Source organism: Canis lupus, chromosome 21 (genome assembly GCF_048164855.1).
Source record: "Canis lupus baileyi chromosome 21, mCanLup2.hap1, whole genome shotgun sequence".
In the NCBI taxonomy this organism is placed as follows: domain Eukaryota; kingdom Metazoa; phylum Chordata; class Mammalia; order Carnivora; family Canidae; genus Canis; species Canis lupus.
Genome location: NC_132858.1, coordinates 23635522 through 23658503, shown reverse-complemented (window position 1 = coordinate 23658503; position 22982 = coordinate 23635522). Strand labels below are relative to the sequence as shown.

The 22982-nt window shown below is 41.2% G+C and overlaps 1 protein-coding gene across 9 annotated transcripts in view; it reads left to right on the top strand.

Moving 5' to 3' along the window:
- Positions 1–17907, top strand: part of SLC1A2 (solute carrier family 1 member 2) — a 152513-nt gene extending 134606 nt beyond the window's left edge. For 6 of the 9 annotated variants that reach the window (XM_072791124.1, XM_072791125.1, XM_072791123.1 and 3 more), the window contains 2 exons: positions 5063–5294; positions 8388–17907. In XM_072791124.1, the coding sequence (XP_072647225.1) occupies positions 5063–5294; positions 8388–8459 (304 nt within the window). In that variant the 3' untranslated portion in view covers positions 8460–17907. Of the gene's footprint in view, positions 1–5062; positions 6168–7605; positions 7677–8387 lie in introns of those variants that run through there. The other 3 variants (XM_072791120.1, XM_072791121.1, XM_072791118.1) reach the window with 2 other exon arrangements.
- The last annotated feature ends 5075 nt before the right edge of the window (positions 17908–22982 follow it).

Sequence of the window (22982 nt, the reverse complement as noted above, 5' to 3'; positions counted from 1 at the left end):
ATATGGTTCAACTCAAAGCAAGGAACCAGATGAATTTTGGGTGACCCTGCTCCCTTGGCTCTGTTATTTCAGAGGCAAGTTCTGAAACAGACAGTTCTAATACCTTCCTGCCAGAGGATTTAGATCAAGAGATAGAAAAGAGAGAGAGCACCTTGGCAATTGCTTTTCTCCCAGGGAACCAGACCAAGTGCCTCGGTGCGAATAGCTTAGGCAAGCCCCTTTCTCATCTCTGGTTCCTGGTGGCCCCCAAAGCTGTGGCATCTGTGGTGGATCCCATTCAGCGAAAGATTCTAATCCCACCTCTGTCTCCTTTTCACAGTTCTGACACAGTGTCCAGACTCAAGGATAGCATCAATCACTCTAAAATTCTTTTTACCGAGATCCTTAAAGCTCTTGAGGTCAGCAGGGTTTCCTGAACAGTTAGGACTGGTTGTGAGATGAAATGAAAGTATCTGCCTGTAGAGAAATTTTCCACATATGAACCATAAACTCCCATATCCTACTTTTGTCCAGACTCGGACTTCCCCAGAATTGGTCAGACATTCCCCCAGTGGCCTCAGCAGCAAACCCAAAATTCTACCTCTGTCTCCTTCCATCTTCCCTTTCCTCTCTTCACCTTCTCAGTCAGTTGTCTTGATAAGTTGATTTTAAGTAACGTTATCACTTACTCATTCTCTCCCATTTCTACCATAGCAAGCTGGCATCTCTCTCTACCTCTGGCTTGTAACCACCCTGGCCAGATCAGTATTATGACCTCTTTGTCACTAAAACCAAGGGGCATTTCTTTTTCTTCTCTTACTTGAACTCTATCCAGTAATTGGCATTGTCCACCACACTCTTATTTTTTTTTAAGTTTTTATTTTGTGGATGCTTAATGCCCATGCCCAGCCCATTTAAGGAAATGTTGGTCACCCTTGGGGTCCTAGACAAGGCTGTACTTGTCTCACTTTACCTTCCCTCCAAGGATGAAACAAACACTCCTGTGGCATCCACCCATGACCTCTTCAGGTCTCGACTCCTAATTCACTACCTGTAGCCCAGTTGTCAATCCTGATCTTTAGTCCATATACTCTACCACCTGTAGGGCATCCCTACTTTGCTGGATCCCAAATCTCAGACCCAGTATATTAAAGCTGACATGAGAACCCCAGCCCGTTAAGTCCCACACACATGGTGGCACTGTCCAGTGGTGCCCAAACGAGAAACCTGAGAGAAACCCTTGCTTCTTTTCTCTTTTATCCTCTATAACCAATCAGTCCTCAAATCCTGTAATTCTGTCTCATAACCTCTCACCACATCTTCACTACGTGGATTTTGCTCTTTCTTGCCCTTTATCAGACCATTCTTCATAGTGGGACAAGCATGGTCTTTCTCTTCAGGGGCTCCTCATCACACTTGGGATAGTGCCCTGACTCCTGAGCTTGGCCGATAAGGCCATGCATGATTTGGTCAGTTCTTACCTTCTGCCTCTCATTACACTCATTTGCCTCCTGAATGCTCTTAGGTACTCTTATCTCCTCAATTTCACATTATTCATTTCTTCGCTGTAGCTCATTATCTTAGACTTATCCTTAGGAGTTGAGATACTTCTTCTCAAGTCTTTCTTGGGGCCCAAGGGTATATAAAATGCCCTACCTACAAAATCCCCTAGCACTCAACACTTATCCCTAGTAGAACATTTATCTCACTCTATGGGGGGGACACAAGTAAAGAGAGTGTGAGTTCTAGGGGGGAAGAAGGGCATAAGAAGGGCCTTTTCTTGTTCTTTGTTGCCAGGGCATGGACATAGTGCCCTGCACACACTGGGATGCTTACTTTACATCTGTTGAATGAATGAATGAACTAACAAAGAACTCAGCAAGTGTTAGAGTCTGTGTTCTCTTCTTACTTCCACAAATCTATTTGCTGCTTCTGCAAGCTTTATTTTTTTTCCTGCAATTTTAATGAGTACTTAAGGCATGCCGAATATTTCTCTCATTTTATTTAACCCTCACAATCTCCTGTGAGGTCAGGATTAGCCCCATTCTATATTTCATGCTCAGATGAGAGGTGATCTGCTCAAGGTAAGAGAGTCAAAAGATCTGGGTTAGGGCTCTATCCTTAAGTCCAGGGCCCTTTCCATCTTGATTTTGGGGTCAAACATCAGTATGCTTTGATTCTGCCCACTTCTGTCTTTTAGTCATTCCTGGCCTGGTATCTGTTTCCTCTGGTCAGGGGTCATTTTCAAATTCAAGGAGATCTGAGGGTATGGAAGAGATATCCTTTCCGAAAACGATTCAGTGGCTGCTCTGGAGAGTAGGGATTTGGTGTCAGAGAAGGTCAAGGGTTGAGGAAACAAGAGTTTGTAAACTTATATTACCCATTTGAGTAGCAATGAATTTATTAAACTGAAAAAGCCATTAACCCTTGAGCATAGTATCTTGTACTTTTGCACATATAACGAGGTGATATATGAGTGATGGTTATTCCCAAAAGAGGAAGGAGCCAGCATATAATGAATAGTCACTATGGGTCAGGAACTGGTTTTATCTTCTTGAAATCCTATAAAGTAGGTATTTTGCCTGCATGAGAACAATTCTGACAGAAGAAGTCACACAGATTATATACATTTAGTAAGTGGCTGAGCTAGTTTCAAAATCAGAGCTCTTTGGCTCCCAGGCACTTTGCATCATGAGGCAGACAATGGATTCTGGAGGCACACTGCCTGTGCTCAAATTTGGTTCTATGACTTTACTAGGATGTGTGACTTTGCGAAGCCACTTAATCTCTCCAGACTTCAGAGTTTTCATTTCTTAAATGTGGATCATAATACTTCTTACAGCGTTGTGGTGAGAACTAAACAAGGTGATGTCTGTAAAGCATATTCCTATACACATTAAATGTGATATATCAGCTACCAGCATCTTCATCACCATTGCCACTACCATTACCTTCGGTCCTTCTACTTACCAATAAGGTAGATTCTCCTGAGTCATGATATAAATGGGTACTCAGAGAATTCTTCTTGAAGACTTGAGCAATCTTTGAAATTTAACAATTGGTCAAGGATGTTGGGTGCAAGACTCAAAAACACATGCCAGCAGGGATTGAAAGTATAGTTGAAAGACAACAAAGTAGATCACAGCTATGTGATGGGCAAAAAACTCAGGTGGTTAGCCGGGAGTGCGACCATAGGAATTGTCCTACAGAATAGGGTTAATGTTTTCAGGGGGAGATAGTAGCTCAACTAGGCATGTTTGGGCATTCTACCTAGGAGCTGCCAAAAACATATTTAAATTGACTTGATAAGATTTATAGTAATATTTAAAGTACACATCATGTAATAACTAATGTTTTGTGAGCTCTTGCTAAATGTCTCAGAGAATTCTGTGCTAAGCACTTTGTTATCTTATTTAATCTTTGCAACAACCCAATGCAGCGGACATTTTTATTATTTTGATTTTACAGATGAAGCAACTAGGGCTCACAGTTAAATGTTAAGTATGGTCAGCGTTGTCCAACAAGCAGAAAAGAAAGCTGGCATTAGAACCCAAGTGAGGCTGTCTCCAGAGTCCATATTCTTTCTAACTATCATCACGTACACCCTCTCACCCCCTCACACTGGGGTTTCTTACTAATCTCGGCTTCTGGTGCCTAATTTTGTGGAGGACCTCAGGAGCCAGTCTTTATTTGTGTATAAACTCTATCTCTCTAAGGCAGATTCTCCAAAGCAGAAGGGAAGAGAAGAGCATTCTTTTATTATTATTATTATTATTTTATTAAAGAGAAGAGCATTCTTAGATGGAGATATGCCCCCTGAGAATTGAAGTCAGGCTCTGATCTTTATCTTTGCATGGGGAACATCTTCCCACTTGAAATCATAGAAGAGCTGGCTCACAAGCTCCTTTAAGGAAGCCAGGCCAGACTCCTCCTTGTGCAGCTTCATTTCTCTAAGGAGAAATAGATTTAATAGTAGCATCTAGAATTTATTTTAAGACTTGTTCTAAGAACCAGTTAAGACTTCCACTTTGCCTTGAACTAATTCTAGTATGCTTATATATTTTTTTAAATTAAAACCTAGAGTGTTCTCAACTAAGATGTCTCGGCAGCATTTTTGCCCAAAATCTTTCTTTTTTTGACAAAAGATTGTGACTTTCCAGCACAGCATCCTTTTCTTTCAGATTTTGAGTATTTCATACCAAAATGATGATTTCACACCATACATAGTAAAAAGGACTCTTCACACTGATTTGAACTAACACACAAGAGAACATAACTTACTGCTAAGGTCTTAGTTTTCCTGGTGCTGACTTTCTAAGAAGGAGAGTTCTAGACCATCCTGTTTTTTCAAATCAGAACTTAGGGAAACAAGATTTGAGGAAGGGCTTTACTTAACACTTTCTGATTCAAGAGGTACTCTGGAAGATTTGACTTTTTTAGGTTAACAGGGAGAGCAAGACGAAGTATCTTGGTTTTTTCCAGGACACACAGTCACTGCACGTCTTGGTCAGGGAGAAAATTGTGGCTGGGTTTCTCACCCATCAGCTGGGTTCGTGTTTTTGTATGTGCTGCAGGAAGAGTGAGGCGCAGAGGGAAAGGCGGTGTTGGTTTCAATCCTTCCAAAGAGATGAATTCGCAGGAAGAATTCATAAGTAACATAAGTGGAGGTAATCTTGGAGTCTTTGAAGAATGGTTTAAATCAAGAGGAATTGCTGGACACAGCTAGCAGTATCTGGAGCCTGGGTGCTAATTCTGAGATCTGAGAACTGTTTCCCCTCAATCTTCCTTCTCTCCTTTTCTTTGCTATTGTTTATTGGGTTTTTACCATCCATCAGACATTTTGCTAAGCCCTTTATGTACATTATTTATTTTTCACATAAGTTGATGAGAGAAGTATGATTGTTATCTCCAGGTGGCCAACAAGGAAATCAAGGCTTTTAAAGACTAAGTGACTTGCTCCATATCCGGCAGAGGGAAAAGTAGAGCCAGAACTCAACCATAGGTTTCCCTGGTTCGAGACCTCGACCTCTCCACCACCATGTCATTGCTTCTTCACTAAATGTTTTCTGTTCTTTGTTCCCAGGGACAGGATGAGAACTTCAGTCAATGTGGTGGGGGACTCATTTGGGGCTGGGATTGTCTATCACCTCTCCAAGTCTGAGCTGGATACTATTGACTCCCAGCATCGAGTGCATGAAGATATTGAAATGACCAAGACTCAGTCCATTTATGATGATGTGAAGAACCATAGGGAAAGCAACTCTAATCAATGTGTCTATGCCGCACACAACTCTGTCATAGTAGATGAGTGCAAGGTACCTTTCCCATTCATGGATATTGAGACTTGTATATAATAGTGCATGCTCGATTTCCTAAGACAAGCACAAAAAGCCCTGCATGTATTATTGTTACATTTATTTTTCTGAAGAATCACGTAACCCAAGCTTCTATGAGTCTTAGGTCATCTAACTCTGTGTCTAATGTGGCAGGAAATCATCAAGTCTAACAGTGAAAGAGCCAATCAGTTGCTTGGTTCATCCATGTGATGTAAAACAATCATTCTGATCCCCCCCACTCAACCACTCCAAAATTTGGTTTTCTTGAACGTTTTGCTGAAGAATTTGTGGTTTCTAAGGCTTTGCTGGATTTCCAACATTCTATTCCTTGAACGAAACACCAAGAGAAATACCCAGAATTGCTTGATTTATGTAGCATAGGTATTCCTTCTTGCTGTGTATTACATATTGGTCAAAGATGTGCCCACACAACCTTGCACAACTATCTTTCTCATAATTATTTTTGTGGGAAGGTGAGTTTCGAACTGGCAGTCAATTTGTTCCAAGAATGGGGAAACTATTTCAAGTAAAGGATAACTATCCTTCAGGACAATTGTCCATAGATACTACATTGCACACAGTGGCAGCACCATCTTTCCTGAAGCATGGATGTTCTGGACTCTTCTCCAAGCTGCTGGGTGCTAAGTCTTCAAGCTTGATGGGCTCTGTCTAGACTTCATTGTAACTAACTTGACAATGTCAAAGACAGGATGTCATGACCAGAGTGAAGCAAACTTGGAGAAACCCTGGGAGGTGAGCAGAGCCAGCTCTGGGGGTTGGGTTACAAAAATGGTTCCAGGTACCAACTGGGGGCAATCTATACCCAATACAGATTTCTGATACCTTTTTGAATCCTGTTGACAAGATCTCATTTAATAGTTAACTTCTTCCTGGGTTACTTCTGGGTCATTCCAAATATACACCATGACTTCTGCCGGATAGTTAAGGGTGACATAGAAGTGGTTCTCTTTATTGGACTGTAACATAGTTCCAACAGTCTAATGGACCAGCAATAGGGTTTTGCTCATCCCCTCTGTATCAGGTATATGTGTGGGTGAACGAAGGCTCTGGTACAAACTAAGGAGGGACTCACCCATCAAGAGACAACTGCAAAAATGAATTGGCTCAGTGAAAATGACTCAAATTATTAGAAATTCAGATGTACCTAAAGCACATGTTCCATTCTGGGAAGTTAGTGATTCACATCTAAATGAATGTGCTGATTATTCCCCATCAAACTGTTAGTTTGGATCAACAAGAGTCAACATTCCCTGGAATGGCTTTATGTTCTATTTAACAAGTATTTATTGTGTGCCTTGTGGGATTTAGTTGAGTATCGCCATCTCATTCCTATGACCTCTTATATTTTGATCATTCATCTAATGTTTATCAAGTGCCCATTATCTGCAAAGCCCTGAAAATGAGCATGGGAAGACAGCAAAATGAATGTATAATTTTGTAGTAAAGATAAGGCTTAAACTTCCTTCTGGTCCATTCTCAGCCTCACTGTTTTAAAAACCAAGATGGGAGACATCAGTGCTTCCTCCTTGCTTTTCCATTTCCCAGGTGGTTGGAGGAGAGACAGAAGAGATGGATGAGGGAGTGGAGTCTCAGCTTCCTTGAACCCAGCTAGAAAAAGAAATGCTAAAAAAGCTGCTGTCCTGGCCACTTTTGAAATACAGGCCCCAGTATTCAATGATGGTGACAACAACAAGGCACCACCCCCAAGTGCTGCCCGGCGTTCAAGGGCACCACAACGTGATTTATAATTTTGCACAGCTATCGATCTGGTTTATCACTGAAAGCCAAATAGGCACATTCAAGGTTAGAGTGAACAGCTTTCTCCAGGCAGTTTGGGCCTGGTGGTCTTTACTGACAGTTCACCGAAGGGGAAACAAATTTGCTGCCACTCTGGTCAAAATGTTAACCGCTTCAAGCATCATTACTTCGCGTTGATCTCTTTTATTTTCAAATTCTTGCCTTGTCATCGTAGTTTGAAGTTTTGTGAGAACTTTTTAATTTTTATCAGAACAACTGCATGTGGGGTGATCGTTGCTTGTTGCATGGTCTTTCTAGAAAAAAATATGGGGGCCTGCCGGGGATTGGAGGAATGAAGAGCTTTTATTTTCATTCGCTTGGTTTGTGAAGGGCACTTGTTTTCTGTTCCTAGCATGTTGTATGTGTTCCTAATGCATGTTTCACTTCCACTCGGGTAAGAAGAAGGTCAGATTCCTTTCAAACATTGCTGCATTTGTCATGTCTCCATATCCTAATGCTTCCATAAATCCAGTCTCTCCATTATGTGGAATATCAGTCGTGGGTTTGAGTTTGCACATGACATTGAGGACAGACAGATGAAAGGTAAGCTAGGAAATGATTTAGATGTGGAGGGAAAACCTCCCTCCTTCTGTGTAAGGGTTCAGTTCGCTTAGAGCCAGGGAAGCGTAACATAGGCAGTCTGGTGATGATTCTTGATTCTTCAATGTCTGCATTGAAATCATTTAGATGTACCTGTCACTGACCTCTGGCTTTTAGTCCTTTCTTTGCTTTTTCATTTTTAAAGACTGGATAGCTTATTTGGTATCCAGACCGTTGTGATTCTTGATTTTGAAATTGGACATGTATAAACCAACCTGGCCTCGTTGCAACTGAACCTTTCACACGCATGTGTAGAACTAGCTGTCGAGTTCCGGGGTTTTTTTCTCTGGTTGTATGGAGTAGCACAAGGGCACTGTTTTTGTTTTTGTTTTTTTAAGGACTACATTATTATATGATGGGTCTTTGTGCAGTTTGACACCCCTGTAGCCCTAAAAGCATAGTAGAAGTTATCCCCCAAAATGGAAACTCTCTCTAGCTCCTCCATACTCCCCAAGGCAAATGTGGACTTTTCAATGTTTACAAATCAGGGTTGAAAAGCAAGACTGGCTCAAAATCCATTGGAAAAGGATGACCTTTAAAACTAATATTGAAGTCGTGTAGCATGACTTGGATCTGGTGCTCCTCCACATAACCCATGGGGTGGTTTTCTGGTTGGTGGCCTGTAAGCTGGATGCTGATGATGATTATTTTCAGGTAACTCTGGCAGCCAACGGAAAGTCAGCCGACTGTGGTGTTGAAGAAGAACCTTGGAAACGTGAAAAATAAGAATATGACTCTCAGCAAAGTTTTGAACAAACTCCCCAGCGTGTCTTATGGTAAAAGAGAATATAAACAAGCTGTCTTTAAAAAAGGAAAAAAAATGCATCTATTTCTGTGTTTACTTAATCTGCTAGCTGAGGCTTCGAGGATCTGTTGTGAGTCAGTGATAGGCGCGTTGCTGTGTCCTTGCCAAGTGATGCTTTGTAACTGCCTCATTTTCTCACCTGTATTATTCTTTGAAGGGAGGCTGCTGGAGGAATCAGTTTGAATTGAAGACACATTCTTGCCAGCTTCCCTGTGCTCTCTAAATGCAGAGCCTTGAATGCTCTTATCCCAGGGGACATGACTAAAGCAATGTGGTACACTCCGAGGACTTGGGATAACGAGCAGACACTCAGTGTGTGATTCCTTCCAGTGTTCTCCATGTTTCTGCTTTGTTATGCACAAGAGATTCTGTTTGAAGCCTCTAGAAGTAATTCTCCTGAAATGTCTCGTAGAGTTTGCCCATGTGTTGATTAAAAGCAAATTCCCTGTCTTCAGGAACTCTGAGAATCTATCTTCCGTGTACTCTTTAAATATTTCAAAGAGATTTGTAGTGGGAACTGTGATCTTCGAGGCAGCTGATTACGGAACCCACTGAGTTTCTGCTCTATCCTATCCAGTCTGGGGAAATAATTATTGAAATTTCAAAGTATGTTTCATAATTTGCTCTCCATTTGATAACAGATTAGGATGTAATTGGCATATACAGAGGCTGCTGTACCTGTTGACAAACATAAGAGAGCACAGCCAACGTTAACTTTAACCAGGTTCAAATATTCAAATTTGTTTGTGTTTGGTTTGTATTCACCTGGCATAGGGACATCAAGTGAGATTATTTGATCTATGCTTTACTTTCTTTGTTTCAGCTGTAAAATTCTAATTTGGATTTCTAACAAAAAAGACATTTGTAATCCCCACATTCTTTCAATCCCAGACTCATTAACCGAGAAGGCCCCATCATTTTTACTCTCCTCACCCATAGAGGACAGTTATGTTGGCTGTGCCTCTTTTAATACCACCTCTTGATAAAAAAAAAAAAAAAAAAAAAAAAAACAAGAAAAAAAACAAAAACAACAACAACAAAAAAAAAAAAAAACCACTGTCATTGATCTAACATGTAGAAAGCTTTCTGTTGTATTCCATCAAAGCACATAAAACTAGTTACAGGGCACAGTTGAAAGCAGAGCCAGTCTTCTTCCCTAGTCTTTTCGGTAGTAAGGAACAGAAAACAAACGTGCAAAATCCCAGAAAGGTGACGTTCCTATGGCAAAGTCAAAGCAGCCTTGAACCATGAAATGGGGGCAAATGATGGCTCCTCACAACTTCGCAGATGGAATTTTTTCAAGACTGTCATAGTTTGAGGGAGTAAATAGTGTAAGTGGATTAGCACAGTGCCTTGTATGCCATGGGCACCCAACGAATCCTGATGACTGATCGTGTGAGCTAAACTTAGTTTCTCTACTATCATTTTCCGTTGAATAACTCACAGTATTTTCCTAAGGTTGCTAGCTTTGGGAGTTTGCTGGGAACTTGAACATGAATCATGGAGAAATAAAGTACATTTGACTGACTCCGAGGAGTGTGTAGAACCCTGGTCCACACACAGAAGTAAGGGGGTCATCAGAGACCAGCAGATGGGTGCTGGGGTATGTGCAAATAGTCATTGGGTCCAAATGCCCTGAGAAGAGGGCATGTATAGACATCATGTACTCTTTATTACATATACCTGGTGACTTTTCTCTTCCAAACCAGACACCTTTGGAACATACAAGAGACATGAGATTCCAGTTGCTTTTGTCTCTCAAACCCTAGTAATTTTTGGATGAGGATCACTCTTGAGCAGTATTAAGCAGCTTTTTGCCTTCTTTTCTTTTTAATGTCTTTGGTCTTCATTTTCATTAGATGGACAGTTAACAGGGTGGCCAAGGACATGCTAAAATGTAGTAGTGGAAAATGCATCCTTTACAGCAGATATTGTGGGTCAAGGGGACAGTTCCTGGAGTTAGCTGTGAAACTGTTCTGGATTGTCTTTAAGTGGTGCTCCCAACAGCTTTTTGATGGTGAAGAGAAGGATCTAGGCAAGGCACTGAGCAGTTTGGGGGTTTTGCTGTTTAAGGCCAGCTTAGCACTCGTACACACTGACATGTTTCTCAAAAAAGTAGTGTTGGGATCGTCTTCCCAAGACTCTGCCTCAATGTCTTCCTGCTTTGCTTTGTCTTAAACATTTTCCTAGTTATCCTATAAATATGTAAGGGGACAATGTTCAGAAGAAACAAGGTGTAAAGCTTACTAAAGCAGGTTTTTCTGGTTTTAGACTACATGTAATACGTTTTATGAGAATATATACTTAGGAAATCACATTCAGCTAGAAATTCACATCATATTAAAAATGAATAATCTGTCAAATTCAGGACTAACCGGAAAATCCAGGATGTATGTAGAGGTGACATATGACTGTGTTCTCTATTTTCTAGGTCTCATCCATTCTTCTTTTGCCATGCCCTTTGGGCTTTCTTTGCCCAACATGAGTGCCATAAACAGAACAAACAGATCCAGAGTATACCTCTAAGAACTTTTCCTGATAAGATACGTATAATCTTTCAGTTATATGCATAGATTTATATCAATAGGTTCAACACATATATAAATGCTTATAACAGTCCGTTAATATTTGGTGATGCATAAGTTATACACAGACACAGCAGGCCAGATCTGTACACTGCATCCTGTAAGGTCTGTAAGTCAAGGCTTTGGCAAGATTTTCTTACAGACTTATTCACTCTTTTTTTAGGAATCCAAATCATTTTGAGCTAAAATCGGTAAGCAGACTTTAATTCTCCCCTTTACAATTTTTGCCCACTGGGAACCCAACTAGAATCATCATTTGATTACCAACTACAATACAATGAGCCAAAGCCAATCAGCAAGAAAAATGGCTTATCTCTCAAGCTAAGGCTTTACTAGCTCTCTGAGGATGTGCCTCCCATGCAGAGCACCAAGAATCAAGGCAATCGTCTAGATCACATAGATCTTCAATACAGGACTTCAGGTAATAAGATCTGAACCAAGTAGATGTCAGATTCAATTCTTTACTTCCTATTGGGTGTGGAAACACAGTCAGGAGTCTCTTTGCCCGCCGTAAAGGACAAGTACTAGCTTCTCTGCTACTACTAGTCAGCTGAAAGAAAGGGTGCCAAATGCCTTGCTCCTGGATTTAGACTGCTGGAAAATGAGGAAGGCTTAGGGGAAATTCAATTTATGGGGAAATGTATTCCTGGTAGGAGATGCCAGGAATCCCAATGATTGGTTAGAGGGCCTCAGGTCATTTCCAGCCTTGCATGGGGAAGTGTGTCACTTGCAAGTGTGTCTAGTCAAGAAACCCTTTCGGAGTCAGGTAACCCATTTACTGGGTCCCTGAAAGGAAAGCCAATCCTGCCATATTTTTGCAAAACTGTACTTCCTTTGGTTCTCAATAGCAAACGTTATGGTACAATATTTTACTTTTGTCAGAATCAAAGGGTTCTGTCCATGCAAATTTTTCCCATGAAATATAGCAGTAAATCCAAACAGGTACACACACGCTCAGAGATTTTTTCCATAGTTCGGACCCTTGATGAGAAGGTCTTTGCAGCTCTTGGTTGGCTTGATGGCTAAAAGTGTTCAGCAGTTACACCCATTGGAGGTGGCTCTTCCTCCCTGCTTTTTGATTCTTGGGGCCTTACAGTTGTCTAGGTTTCCAGTTTTGCTTTCCTTATTCTCCAGATAAATTCATTCCAAGGCAAGAAAAAGGACCAATGAGATTTTTTTTTCAATTCCTGTAATACCCACTCTTTGAATATTATTAGGGTCACAATAAGTGTACTCTTTATCTCCTTTACCTATTTCACCCATCCCCTCCATCCACCTCACTTCTGGCAACCAGCACTTTGTTCTCTATATTCAAGAGTCTGGCTTTTTCGTTTGTCTCTTTTTATATTTGTTTATTTGTTTTGTTTCTTAAATTCCACATATGAGTGAAATCATATGATATTTGTTCTCTCTCTGACCGACTTATTCCGCTTCCCTTTTTACCCTCTCTGAGAACCTAAAAAAGGATTAAGTTTAAGCAAAGAGCCAGAAGGAATTCTGAAGCAAGAGTTTTGTAAATCTAGTTGCCAGAGATTAATGGTCTCAGTACCTCTCATACTTCCTGGCTAAAACCTAGAATAAGGGCCATCAAGTGCCAATCCAGGCGGGCACTACAGGCAGATTGTTCTCCTTAGGTGGAGCAAATCCAAAGTTGCACATGCAACAGTTGCTTATGGTCTTCCCAAAAGGAAAACTCTGTTCGCACTCGGCCTCCTCCTTTCTCACTCTGCCTCCTGTCATTGTTGCTGCTTAAGAGACAACGTAGTAAAAGACCACATGGGTTAGTGCAAGGATTAGTTTTAGAAAATGATGATGAGGAGTCTTAAATACTATCTTATTTCATAGCATAGCACAATGAATTCATAATGACATAGCAATGATGAGAAATAATGCCGTTGGGTACAAGAAGCATTGACTTAGTCTCTGCCAGTTTTTAGCTGTATAACCTAGACCGGTCACTTTATGCCCAAGCCTCATTCCTTCCCCTATGTCAAGTGAAGGGATTGGATTAAGTGAGTAAAACCCTGAGAATCTATGATATTATGATCTCTGCTTTAATTTCTTTTTTCAGAAGAGGCTTAATGCTATAAAATATGACTTATTTGTATTTTAAGTCAGAGTGGCCCCCAATAAGGAATTTGGATTTTTTTCATCCCCTTGGGGAGGGATGTTAAATTCAAGTTTCTCTGTTCATTTGATGTTTTACAGCAACCTTGGAAGGTGGCCATGTTAATCCATAGTTTGGTGTTTTGGGATACAACAGACATCCTTTTACAAAACTGCCCTTTGCCTAACTCCACTGTCTTAGTAGAAGTAGTGATTCAGCTCATAGAAAGCTGCTGCTAGAGGGGCAGGGCGAGTCTAGAACCTCACTCAAGGTCTTAGATCATTCCTGCTGGAGCAACAAAACCCACTTCAAATGCCCAAAACACACAGTTTTCTCCACATCATCCTAATTGCCAACCCAGTATGGGAATTTGGGAGCCTTTGGCAAATAAACTTGAATACTCTTATGAAATCTGGTGCAAGACTTACACAGTAACAGCAATTGTCCGTCAATACCTTCCCTCTTGCCTGAATGCAGACACGCACAGGCTGAGCTTGGGCCAACTCCTTTCTCTGCAGGGATATTTGAATTCATTTTCAAATTGTTCTCGTATGTTTGCTGGTTATCGCTGCTCTCTTCAGTCTGAGGGGTTTCTAGGGTAGATAAAATGCGTGGTCTGTCTGCAGGGTGCAGGCCACCGGCATGATCTTTGAACACCCTCTTGCACTTTTTGGTACTGCTGCAATGGGCCACTGCTTTCATCCTTGCCCTGTGCCCAAACTTCTGCTAAATATGGAACAGGTTTGGTATCTGCTGTGTTGTGAGCACCTTTATTGCCAGAGAAGACCAGCTCCTTAGATTTGGGAAAGTAAGAAGTAAAAGTAGGACCGGAAGGACTGGGTTAGGTTTTTTTGTTTTGTCTTGTTTGTTTGTTGAGTGCAGAAGATCCAATGCAAGAGCAGCAAGAAAAAAGGCTATTTCTCAACTGACCCATATAAGAACCTATAGAAAAGTAAGAGAAGCCCTCACATTCTTATTTCATTCACTGAAATTATATACTAAATAATTACTGATGATTTTTTTTTTCTATGGCCAGCCTTGCTTCACCTTCCTACCTCCAGACCAAGTATCCATTTTGGTATTTGTGAAGTTCTTCTGATTGTCACACAGGACCCTTTTGTGCTGAGTCTAAACCCTTCTACTGAACCAGACCCCACTACTTTGCAGAGTCAACACATGACCTAGAGCATGGGTCATAACAGGTCTCCAGTCTCTGCAGAGATGTCCCCAATCCCTGGGTGAGTGTTGGAACGTAGCAGCTGACTGTTACCCTTGTTGTTATTCCCCGTGGAGATGAGGATGATGCAGTCAGAGCCTTGCTCCTCCTGGGACTCCATTTCTCTCCATGGCAACCATTCAGCTGCCTAGAAATGGCTGTTGCCTTTGGTAGAAGAGAAATACACACACTAGCCAAGGAAGTTGGTCTAGCACAGCTTTGAGGTTTCTCCTCCATGCAGCGAATCCTCTGAGATGTGTAATCAGAAAGCTGGCACTCTGGTTGCTTACTACTCCAGGAGAATAATTTTCCTTACGAGGAACTCAAGCCTGGGCTTCCAGATATTTCCACAAATCACCCTAACTTCCTCTCTTCTTCCTCCTTCCCCTGGGGTACCTCAGCATTGCATTCCCATGTTGCACAACATAGATCAGATTATCTGGTCGCTCTAGAGATTTGTATATAAAAGACTACTTTTGTGAGGATTTTTGTATATTGTTTTTCTATTTGTTTTCTACGGCTTAAGGAGAGAGCTGGCAAACTGTGAATCTAATTTGATCTTGCTGCCAGCAGATATATTTTGGCTTCCTGGTAAGAACCGATGTTACCAGGGACACTACATTGCCCTGTGATCAGTATCGCACCCCCTTCACAAATTCCTCCAGCCCAATCTCACATTCTTTTCTAAACAAACCCCGGGGCTTCTTTGTTATTATTTATAAAGAGCATGAGGAAATGTATTTATAGTCCTGGATATTATATGTTTAATATTGATTTAGCCTTTAACAATGTTATAGGTTTGTATCTATTCTTCATAAATCACAAAGAACTCAGCAGTAGACTGAATTAATCTATTTAGTATCTGTAATTTTGCAGACAGATATTTTCTTACGGTATTTTCTATATAACCACATATGTAGAATTATAACTAATTAGAGCACAAGAAGTTTCTACAGCAACTTAGAGCTATCAGTTGTTTCCTGAGCATAGAGCCGCATTTGAAAATTTTAAGAATCCGGTCCTTTTCGATGCAATGAACAAAATGACCATAAAGAATGCGGAAACACCTAAATCCCTTAGCTGGTTAAGATGTGCATTTAAACAACTAGTCTTTTTAACTTGAGGAATGGTGCTAATTTCCTGTTTCTGACACCAGGCCTTGTTTTTCCAGCTAAGCATTCAAATTTCACAAAAGTAAGAAGATGAAATATAAGGTGAGAATAGTGGGATCATATCTCTATCAGAACCTCCCCTGCCTTCCCAATAATTTATGTAAAAAATTGGCTTAGGAAAACTTTGAATAGCAGAGCTTGAGGGTGAGTGCTAAGAAGCAAATCAAGACAGATTTGTTGCAGTTCATTCTTGCCAAGCAAATTGGTAGTACATGTCACATTGTCATGTGAATTGAGCACATATTTTTAAGAAAAAAGGTTATTAGTACCAGCTGTGAAGCAATACTCTTATCACTGGGGCTGGAGGTGGAGGCTTAGAGTCACACTGAATTGTTTAGAAGCAGCCCAGATAGAGTCTGTCCTCAGGTGAATAACAATCTATGTAATTTCCCCAAAAGGCAGATCAGTAGCCACTGCAAAGACAAGGGGGTCTTCCTTCTGCCAAACACACTTTCTGATAAGGTTGTAGGGCTAGTATTTTTTTTTTTGCCACATTTTTAAAACATAGTTACATAGAAAGTGTACTGGTATGTATTTGAAACTGTTCCTCATTAAGCAAACAGATTAGAAGTGCCCTCAACTGGCAATGATTGTATCTGTGATTTTCACGTACCGATAGCTGTTCAAAGCATGAAGTTCTTGTGTGTATACAGTAACACTTGGTTCACGCATGAAGAACAGTGCCTATGCACTTTGTGTAGCTATAATGTAGGTATCTATGTGTAATTTCAGTGAAATGGTGTATAGATGTATTTTAATTTAATTTAAATGTTATTTTTTGGCTATTCATCTAAATGCGGTAGACATGTTGGTTGGTGTTTTGAAAACCCTTCTTTTCCCTCTTCGGTAACTAGTGAATCACTTCTCTTCTTTTTAAATGTGATTTAGGGATAGGTATCAGTGAAGAACTTATCTATGAATCCTTTGTACCAATGATTGCTCGAAAGTCTGGGTGTACAGCATCGTTGTAAATATGCAATTTAGAGCAAGGGAGGGTTGGATGTGTGTCATGATTCTCAGTGAAAGGTCATCTGGTGTCTAGATAATGCATGGAATGCAGCTGTGGAACTTTTGATTATCCAGGCTTGGGTAGGTTTAGAATGAGGACATTTGTTGACAGCCCTCCTTTGCTTGGTAGATTGGACTCAGAGAGACAAAAAGTTAGTCTACTTATGTGCATGCTAGCATCATGTCCTTAGGTAAAGGTCTGCCTCTCTGGTTGCCAAATACTGATCATGATGCTCATGACTTAGAGGTTCTGAAGAACCTTGTCCCCCTTGGTTTCCTGAGTCAAGGTTAACTAACTGCCATGCAGGCAAAACCCTACAAAAGCACAGTTCTGGTAGTAAACTGCATAGTTGTCCATAGAAAGAGCACTAGAGGCACAGGAATGGTCAGTGTACAGCTTTGGGGTTGCAGAAAGGCAACTGATGAAGCACAGATCCCACATATGTGAAGGGAGTATGACCTCTACCTAATAGGCTTTGTGTGCATATTTTGAGTGACTGAAGATGAGATCAACTAATGCAATATACACTTGCCTCTTAGAACACACATTCTGTCTAATTATCACTAAATGGAATGCTGTGGCATGGATAGTACCTGTAACCCCTTTCTCCTCTGCAAGGACAGAGGAAAATGACCATGTACATTCGGGGATCCTGAGTGCCCCTCTCTTTTCACAAAAGAGGTGAAACCTATGTGATCCTGTGAGGGTACAAAGCACATTAATTTTCAGTGGCTTCTCCAATGATTGGAGTGAGGGGATACAGATGGTGGAACAGGCACATTTTTCCTAAAAAAAAAATGTGGCTTCTTTAATGCCTGTCAGATTCAGGATGAAAACCCTACTGAAAGAAACCTAGCCTGTAGGCAGGGTTTCCTCTGGAGATTCTTGTGGGTCCAGAATGAAAGATAAGAATAATGGTTTCCCTCAACCTCACAATCCCCGTTGGTCTAAAGTCATGTAGCCTAAAGCATCAATAGCACATAATGTTTGAAGACTAATGATTGAAAAAAAGATAAAAACTTCAACTAATTTTGGGGTTGTTTCTTCAATATGGTACTAGGAGATGCCTTGTTGGCAAAGCACATTTGGAGTAGAGTAGTTGAGATCTTTCATTTTCACCTTGAGCTTTCTTACCATGTGGACTGATTACTGTAGCATTTCACATGTAAAATAACTGGATATTCTTTATATACTGGAAGCAATCTGTGAATCCAATATTTCACTAAGTGTTTTAACTTTTGTGTAAATATCTCTCATCAATAAATGTGGATTCTGATTTCTCTCGGTTGTTGCCTCTCTTTCAGTTCCCATATTAAACTAGTGTTGGTTCCATAATGAGGGTCTCTAATGTTTCTTTTGGAGAAATCGTGGACTGAAAACTGCAGTGTCCAGATGAATACTTCCTAGGATGCCTAGATAGGTAGAGGAGTCACATCTTACCTGAAGTTAGTGAGGTGGACAAAAATGGTGTGTAATCCAAATTTTCCCTGTGAATCAATTATTGTGAGCTATCTCCCAGGTCTCAGGGCTTAAAAGAAGGTTTATTTCTCAGTCATGTGGAATGCCCATCCCAAGGTGCCCAGGGAACTCTGCTGTGTGCCGTCTTCACTGAGGGAGTCTGAGAGAGACATTATATCCAGGTTTCTGCAGTTGCCAAATTCAGGAGGAAGGGAATGTGACAGGTGTTACACTGGGTCTTAAAGCTTCCTCCCAAATGTCACGGACCTCCCTTCTGTTCATAGTTCAATGATCAGAGCAAATCACAGGGTCCTACCTAACTTGAGGGGGCAGGGAACTGCAACCATACCAGGTGCTTGGAAATAGTTGGTGACTAGCTCTGGTGACTTTCGAGCCATTAAGAGTCCTTAAATCATTCATAAAGGCTAGTATACAAACATACAGTCTTTCATTAAGTCCAACACTGCAAGTTTTTCTCTAGTATTGGAAAAATCATTGCTATGGAGGTAAGTAGCAAGCATTTGGCCGTCACATCGTAGAAAGAAAACACATGGTCTTCAAAAGTAGGATCATGCTCAGAGTAATGAGATTCTCACACGGTGGAAGGTATGTATATAGGAATGGAGGCTCAAGAGAATGGTAGGTTCTCTTCACACACCAGAGCTACTCACATACTGAACAGAATGGCTTAGATTAATTGGATTTTTCTCTCTCATTCTTTTTGGGGGTGAAAGGAAGCAAATATTTTAGTTTGAATAAATAGAATAGACGTGATACACCACAGTCCTTTTTTTATGAATGTCAGCAATTTCTTTAAACTGCTGGTGAAAATGGATATTTCATTTTAAAATATACTTTTCCTTCTTCCCCAGGAGTCACATGCATATCACATCACATCCATATTCAAAATGTTATTAAAATTTCATTTACAAAAAAATAAAAATAAAAATAAAAATAAATAAAATTTCATTTACAGAAAATAAATATGCTTGTCAGTAAATTTCTGGGCTGCCATTTTGGTTTAAGATAACAAAGAGAAAAAAAAAGATAACAAAGAGCCACAAATCACACCTAAGGTAAATGTAGCTCTTTAGTATGGACACAATTTGGTTGGTTCTTCGAAATAGGGCACAGCCAGAGAGAAACTTGACTGCTTGCTCAGGGAGTATGATCCCCATGTTCTAATTTCTTACCTTCTCTTCTGGAGCAGAAGTGTTTAATTCATCCATTGTCGCTGTGACGGTGGAATGTTGCTTTTACTTACCACTGCAAAAAATATATATATATATAATTATTATATATTACATACATATCACCTATCATTATATGTAATTATTATAATTAATAACTATTATAGTTAGTAATTATTATTAATATTATTATTTGGGGGGTGAGAATGGAAGGGATAATGGACTCAGGCATACAAGACACGAGTTCTGATCTCCATGAAGTCACTAACGAGTTGAGTAAACGTGGCCAAGTCCCTTTGCAATTTGGAAGTTATTTTGGCATATTTATAATTAGGGGTTTGGATGAGATCACTTCTCAACTTTTGAACTCTGAAATTTACCTGTCAGCCAGGGAAGTCATCACGTCTGTATACACATCATGTATGCATACATACTTACATCGAAGTGAAAATGTCACATGACATAGAAGCACACGAAGCCATTACCACGTGCAAGAACTATAGCACCACCAGCAATTTCCCTTGACCTTGGTGCTCCTCCCTAGTCCCAGAGGAAACTGCTCCTAGGAATTTTGTTTATCATTTCCCTGCTTTTAAAAAATGGTTTTATCTCCCAAGTATGCGTGCCTACACAAGCTTTGCTTATTTTGAGCCTTATTAAGAGGACTGCATGTAGGCTTTTTGAGCGTGTGTCTTTGTTACCTAACGTTGGGTTTCTGAGTTCATCCATGTTCTTGCAAGTAGCTGTGGTTCATTCGTTGTCACCGTTGTATAGTAACATGGAAAACACGCTACATTTCGTTATTCATTTTCCTGCCAGTGGACATTTGCCTCATTTCCAGTTGTTTTTCTGTGTCTGCTACTATGAGCGTTCTTGTGTGTGTCTCCTTGATGTATAACCTAGGAGGCTTTACATATGTGCTCCTAGATACAATAAAAAAGACGTGTGTATGTGTGTATGTGTGTGTGTGTGACTATTCAAGTTTTTATGTGTCCATGGCTCCATCGATGCGCCCACGCATGGGACCCCCTGATAATCCACCTACTGCTGGCTGTTTAATGAAGCCCATGTCTCCAGCAGGAATATCAAGGCAAGGGAAACCAGAACATTTTTAGGAGGGGAATTTAAATTGGAAGCTGAAGGGTTCTTTCCTCAGACTCACAGGACACGGCCTTTGAACCCAGCTCTGCTGGTAGCTAGACAGGGCCTTTCCCCTCCTCTTTATACATAATGCCCTCGGCCCCCCAAGCTCCACCTGATGTCTGCAGGCTGTTTGCTATGATGTGAACGGTTGTTTGACAGAAGACGATACGGGAAGTCACAAGAACACTCTCCGCCTACTCCAGGAACCACTGGCAGCCGGTTAGCGACATGCTTTTGTCCCACGATGGAGGCATGCGGCACCATAAAGGGCAGCATGTCTGAAAAAGGCAGGTTGTGTGGCTGCCACCTGAGGCACTGAACTTTCTGGGCACCTCTGCTTCCAGACACAGTGACAAAAACAGGAAGCCAGGACTCTGCTTCAAAGAGCCACAGGTGACAGAAGGTTCAGGCACCTCTAGGGAAGCTTTCATGAGGACAGGAAGGCTTGGGTGGAGATGCCCACACATTTGACGTGGGCTGCGCAAGAACAGAAGCATGTGGGGTCCCTGGAAAAAATGCAAATTTTATAGCTCAATACTTTTCTTCCCGTTAGTTTTTAAAGTTTAGTTCATTCATCCTCCTACTGAGACAGCGAGAGGCAATAGTTAATTCCCATGTCATTGTAAGAAAGACAGCCACAGAGTCAAGCTCAAATTCTGGAGTGTTGGTTGGGTCCGTGTCACTTGTTCAAAAAGAGTACAAAGAGCATAAAACCCTCCAACATGAATACTGTCCTTGCTGTCAAACATTTAAAAGCACCAACTCAGAAATGCTCATGAATTCCGTAGATCAGACAAAAAAAAAAAAATCATTACTGTGTCCTCTTTCCCCCTCCCCTCTACCCGTGTGCTCTCTTTACCAGGCCAGAGTGAATACACAAAACCCCAAGATCTATTTCGGCCAGTGATTTGGGGTAATCAGACGTTAGCCTTCCAAACGTTGTCTGGAAAAATCTAGTGGCCTCCAGTTAAGGAAAAAAAGGCAAATATAGAACTGCAGTCGTCTGTGGTAGACTCCTTTTGTTACAATGACCTGGTTCTCCTGGAATTCTCTAACAGCCTCTATCACTTCTCAGATGTTTTCCAGGCTTGGATAACGTAGTGTTCACGGAGGGAGGGGCCCTGAAATTTCCACATTGCCTTCATCTGAGTGAAAAGTTCAGCTGGAACGCACTGTCCCTTGTCCAGTTGCTCCCTTCCTCATCCCAGACCTTCCCCTCATCTTGGTGAAGAGGACAGAGATCATACCAGACTGTAAGGCCAGAAAGGACCTCAGAGGGTGGATATCTGAAGGATAGCCATGCCTTTTGCAGATGAGGAAAATGGCACCCTAATACAAAATGAACTCGAGGTAACGCAATGGCAGCCCAAGGTTAAATCCTGGGTCTGTAGCTCTTCTAGCTACGGGCCACGGACTGTTTATGTAGCCTCCCTTTCTTCATCTGTGGAATGGGGCCAATCATGCCTATGATATAGGCGATCAGATGAAAGGACATCCACAAAGTAGTTATCGTTGAGGCATCAATGTTAGCTATCACCACTACCATCACCATCATCATCACTATCATCATCATCATCATCATCTTCACTATTGCCACCCTTTGTGTTATCAATAGCCGCATCTTAGTGACTAAGCTGGAGGAAGTCATGCTTCCTCTTTCCCAATTTGGCCCCTCTTCCCACCACATCACATGGACACAAGCGTTTAACTCAGATCACGAGCCTGTGCTATCTGATGTTCCAGATGGCCCTCTAATACTTTCTTCTATTACTTACCAAAGCTGTGATTCTTGACAGCGAGGAAACACTAGATTTTTTTCAGGGAAAGGAAGTGAGTCTCAGCCTGGCTAAAGAGGTCTCGCCCTGGGATGGGAGCCCGAGTTGGCTCTTCCAATGGGAAGCAGGACATCCAGGAATGAATCAATTTTTTTCTTTGCTGGAGAAGCCCCTCGGGGAGTCCCTAGCTTACAGCATTGCATAGGCTAATAGAGCCTAGTGTCATGGGAAAGGCCATTTTTGTGGAATGTGCCCAACCCAGCAGGGCCCTACAGAACTCCCTTGGCTGGGTCTATTCTCAGCAGCTTTCTTCCCGTCATCCCTTTCTCCTTTGCCTTGTCTTCTTTCACAGATGATGTTTGCTTTTTCCCCCAACAGTTTCAAGAACACAACTTGGAAGAAACCTTTTGGAGCTTTCTGGTTTGGAGAGCTCATCCATCACCGTGCTAGAATCACCTCAGGATGGTGCCCCTCTACGCTTTCCAGCAGCTTTGAGGCATGGCCACATCTCGGGAGCCTGCTATTTATGATCAATAGTAGCTATTTCTTAGGTCGAATCCTTAGAAACAGAACCTACGACAAGATTCAAATTCACATGATTTTTTTTTTGAGGGAGTACTTTTCACTAAATCTTAAAGAATTGAGGGGAATGGGATAAGGAAGAGAAAGAGCTGAGCAAGAAGATAATCTCAGGGAAAATTCTAGTTGTCCTTGAAGAAGGAAAACCTATCTTTGAGCACCCATATCCCTCAGTCATTGGCTGTGGAGTACTAGTGGCGGGGAGAGTAG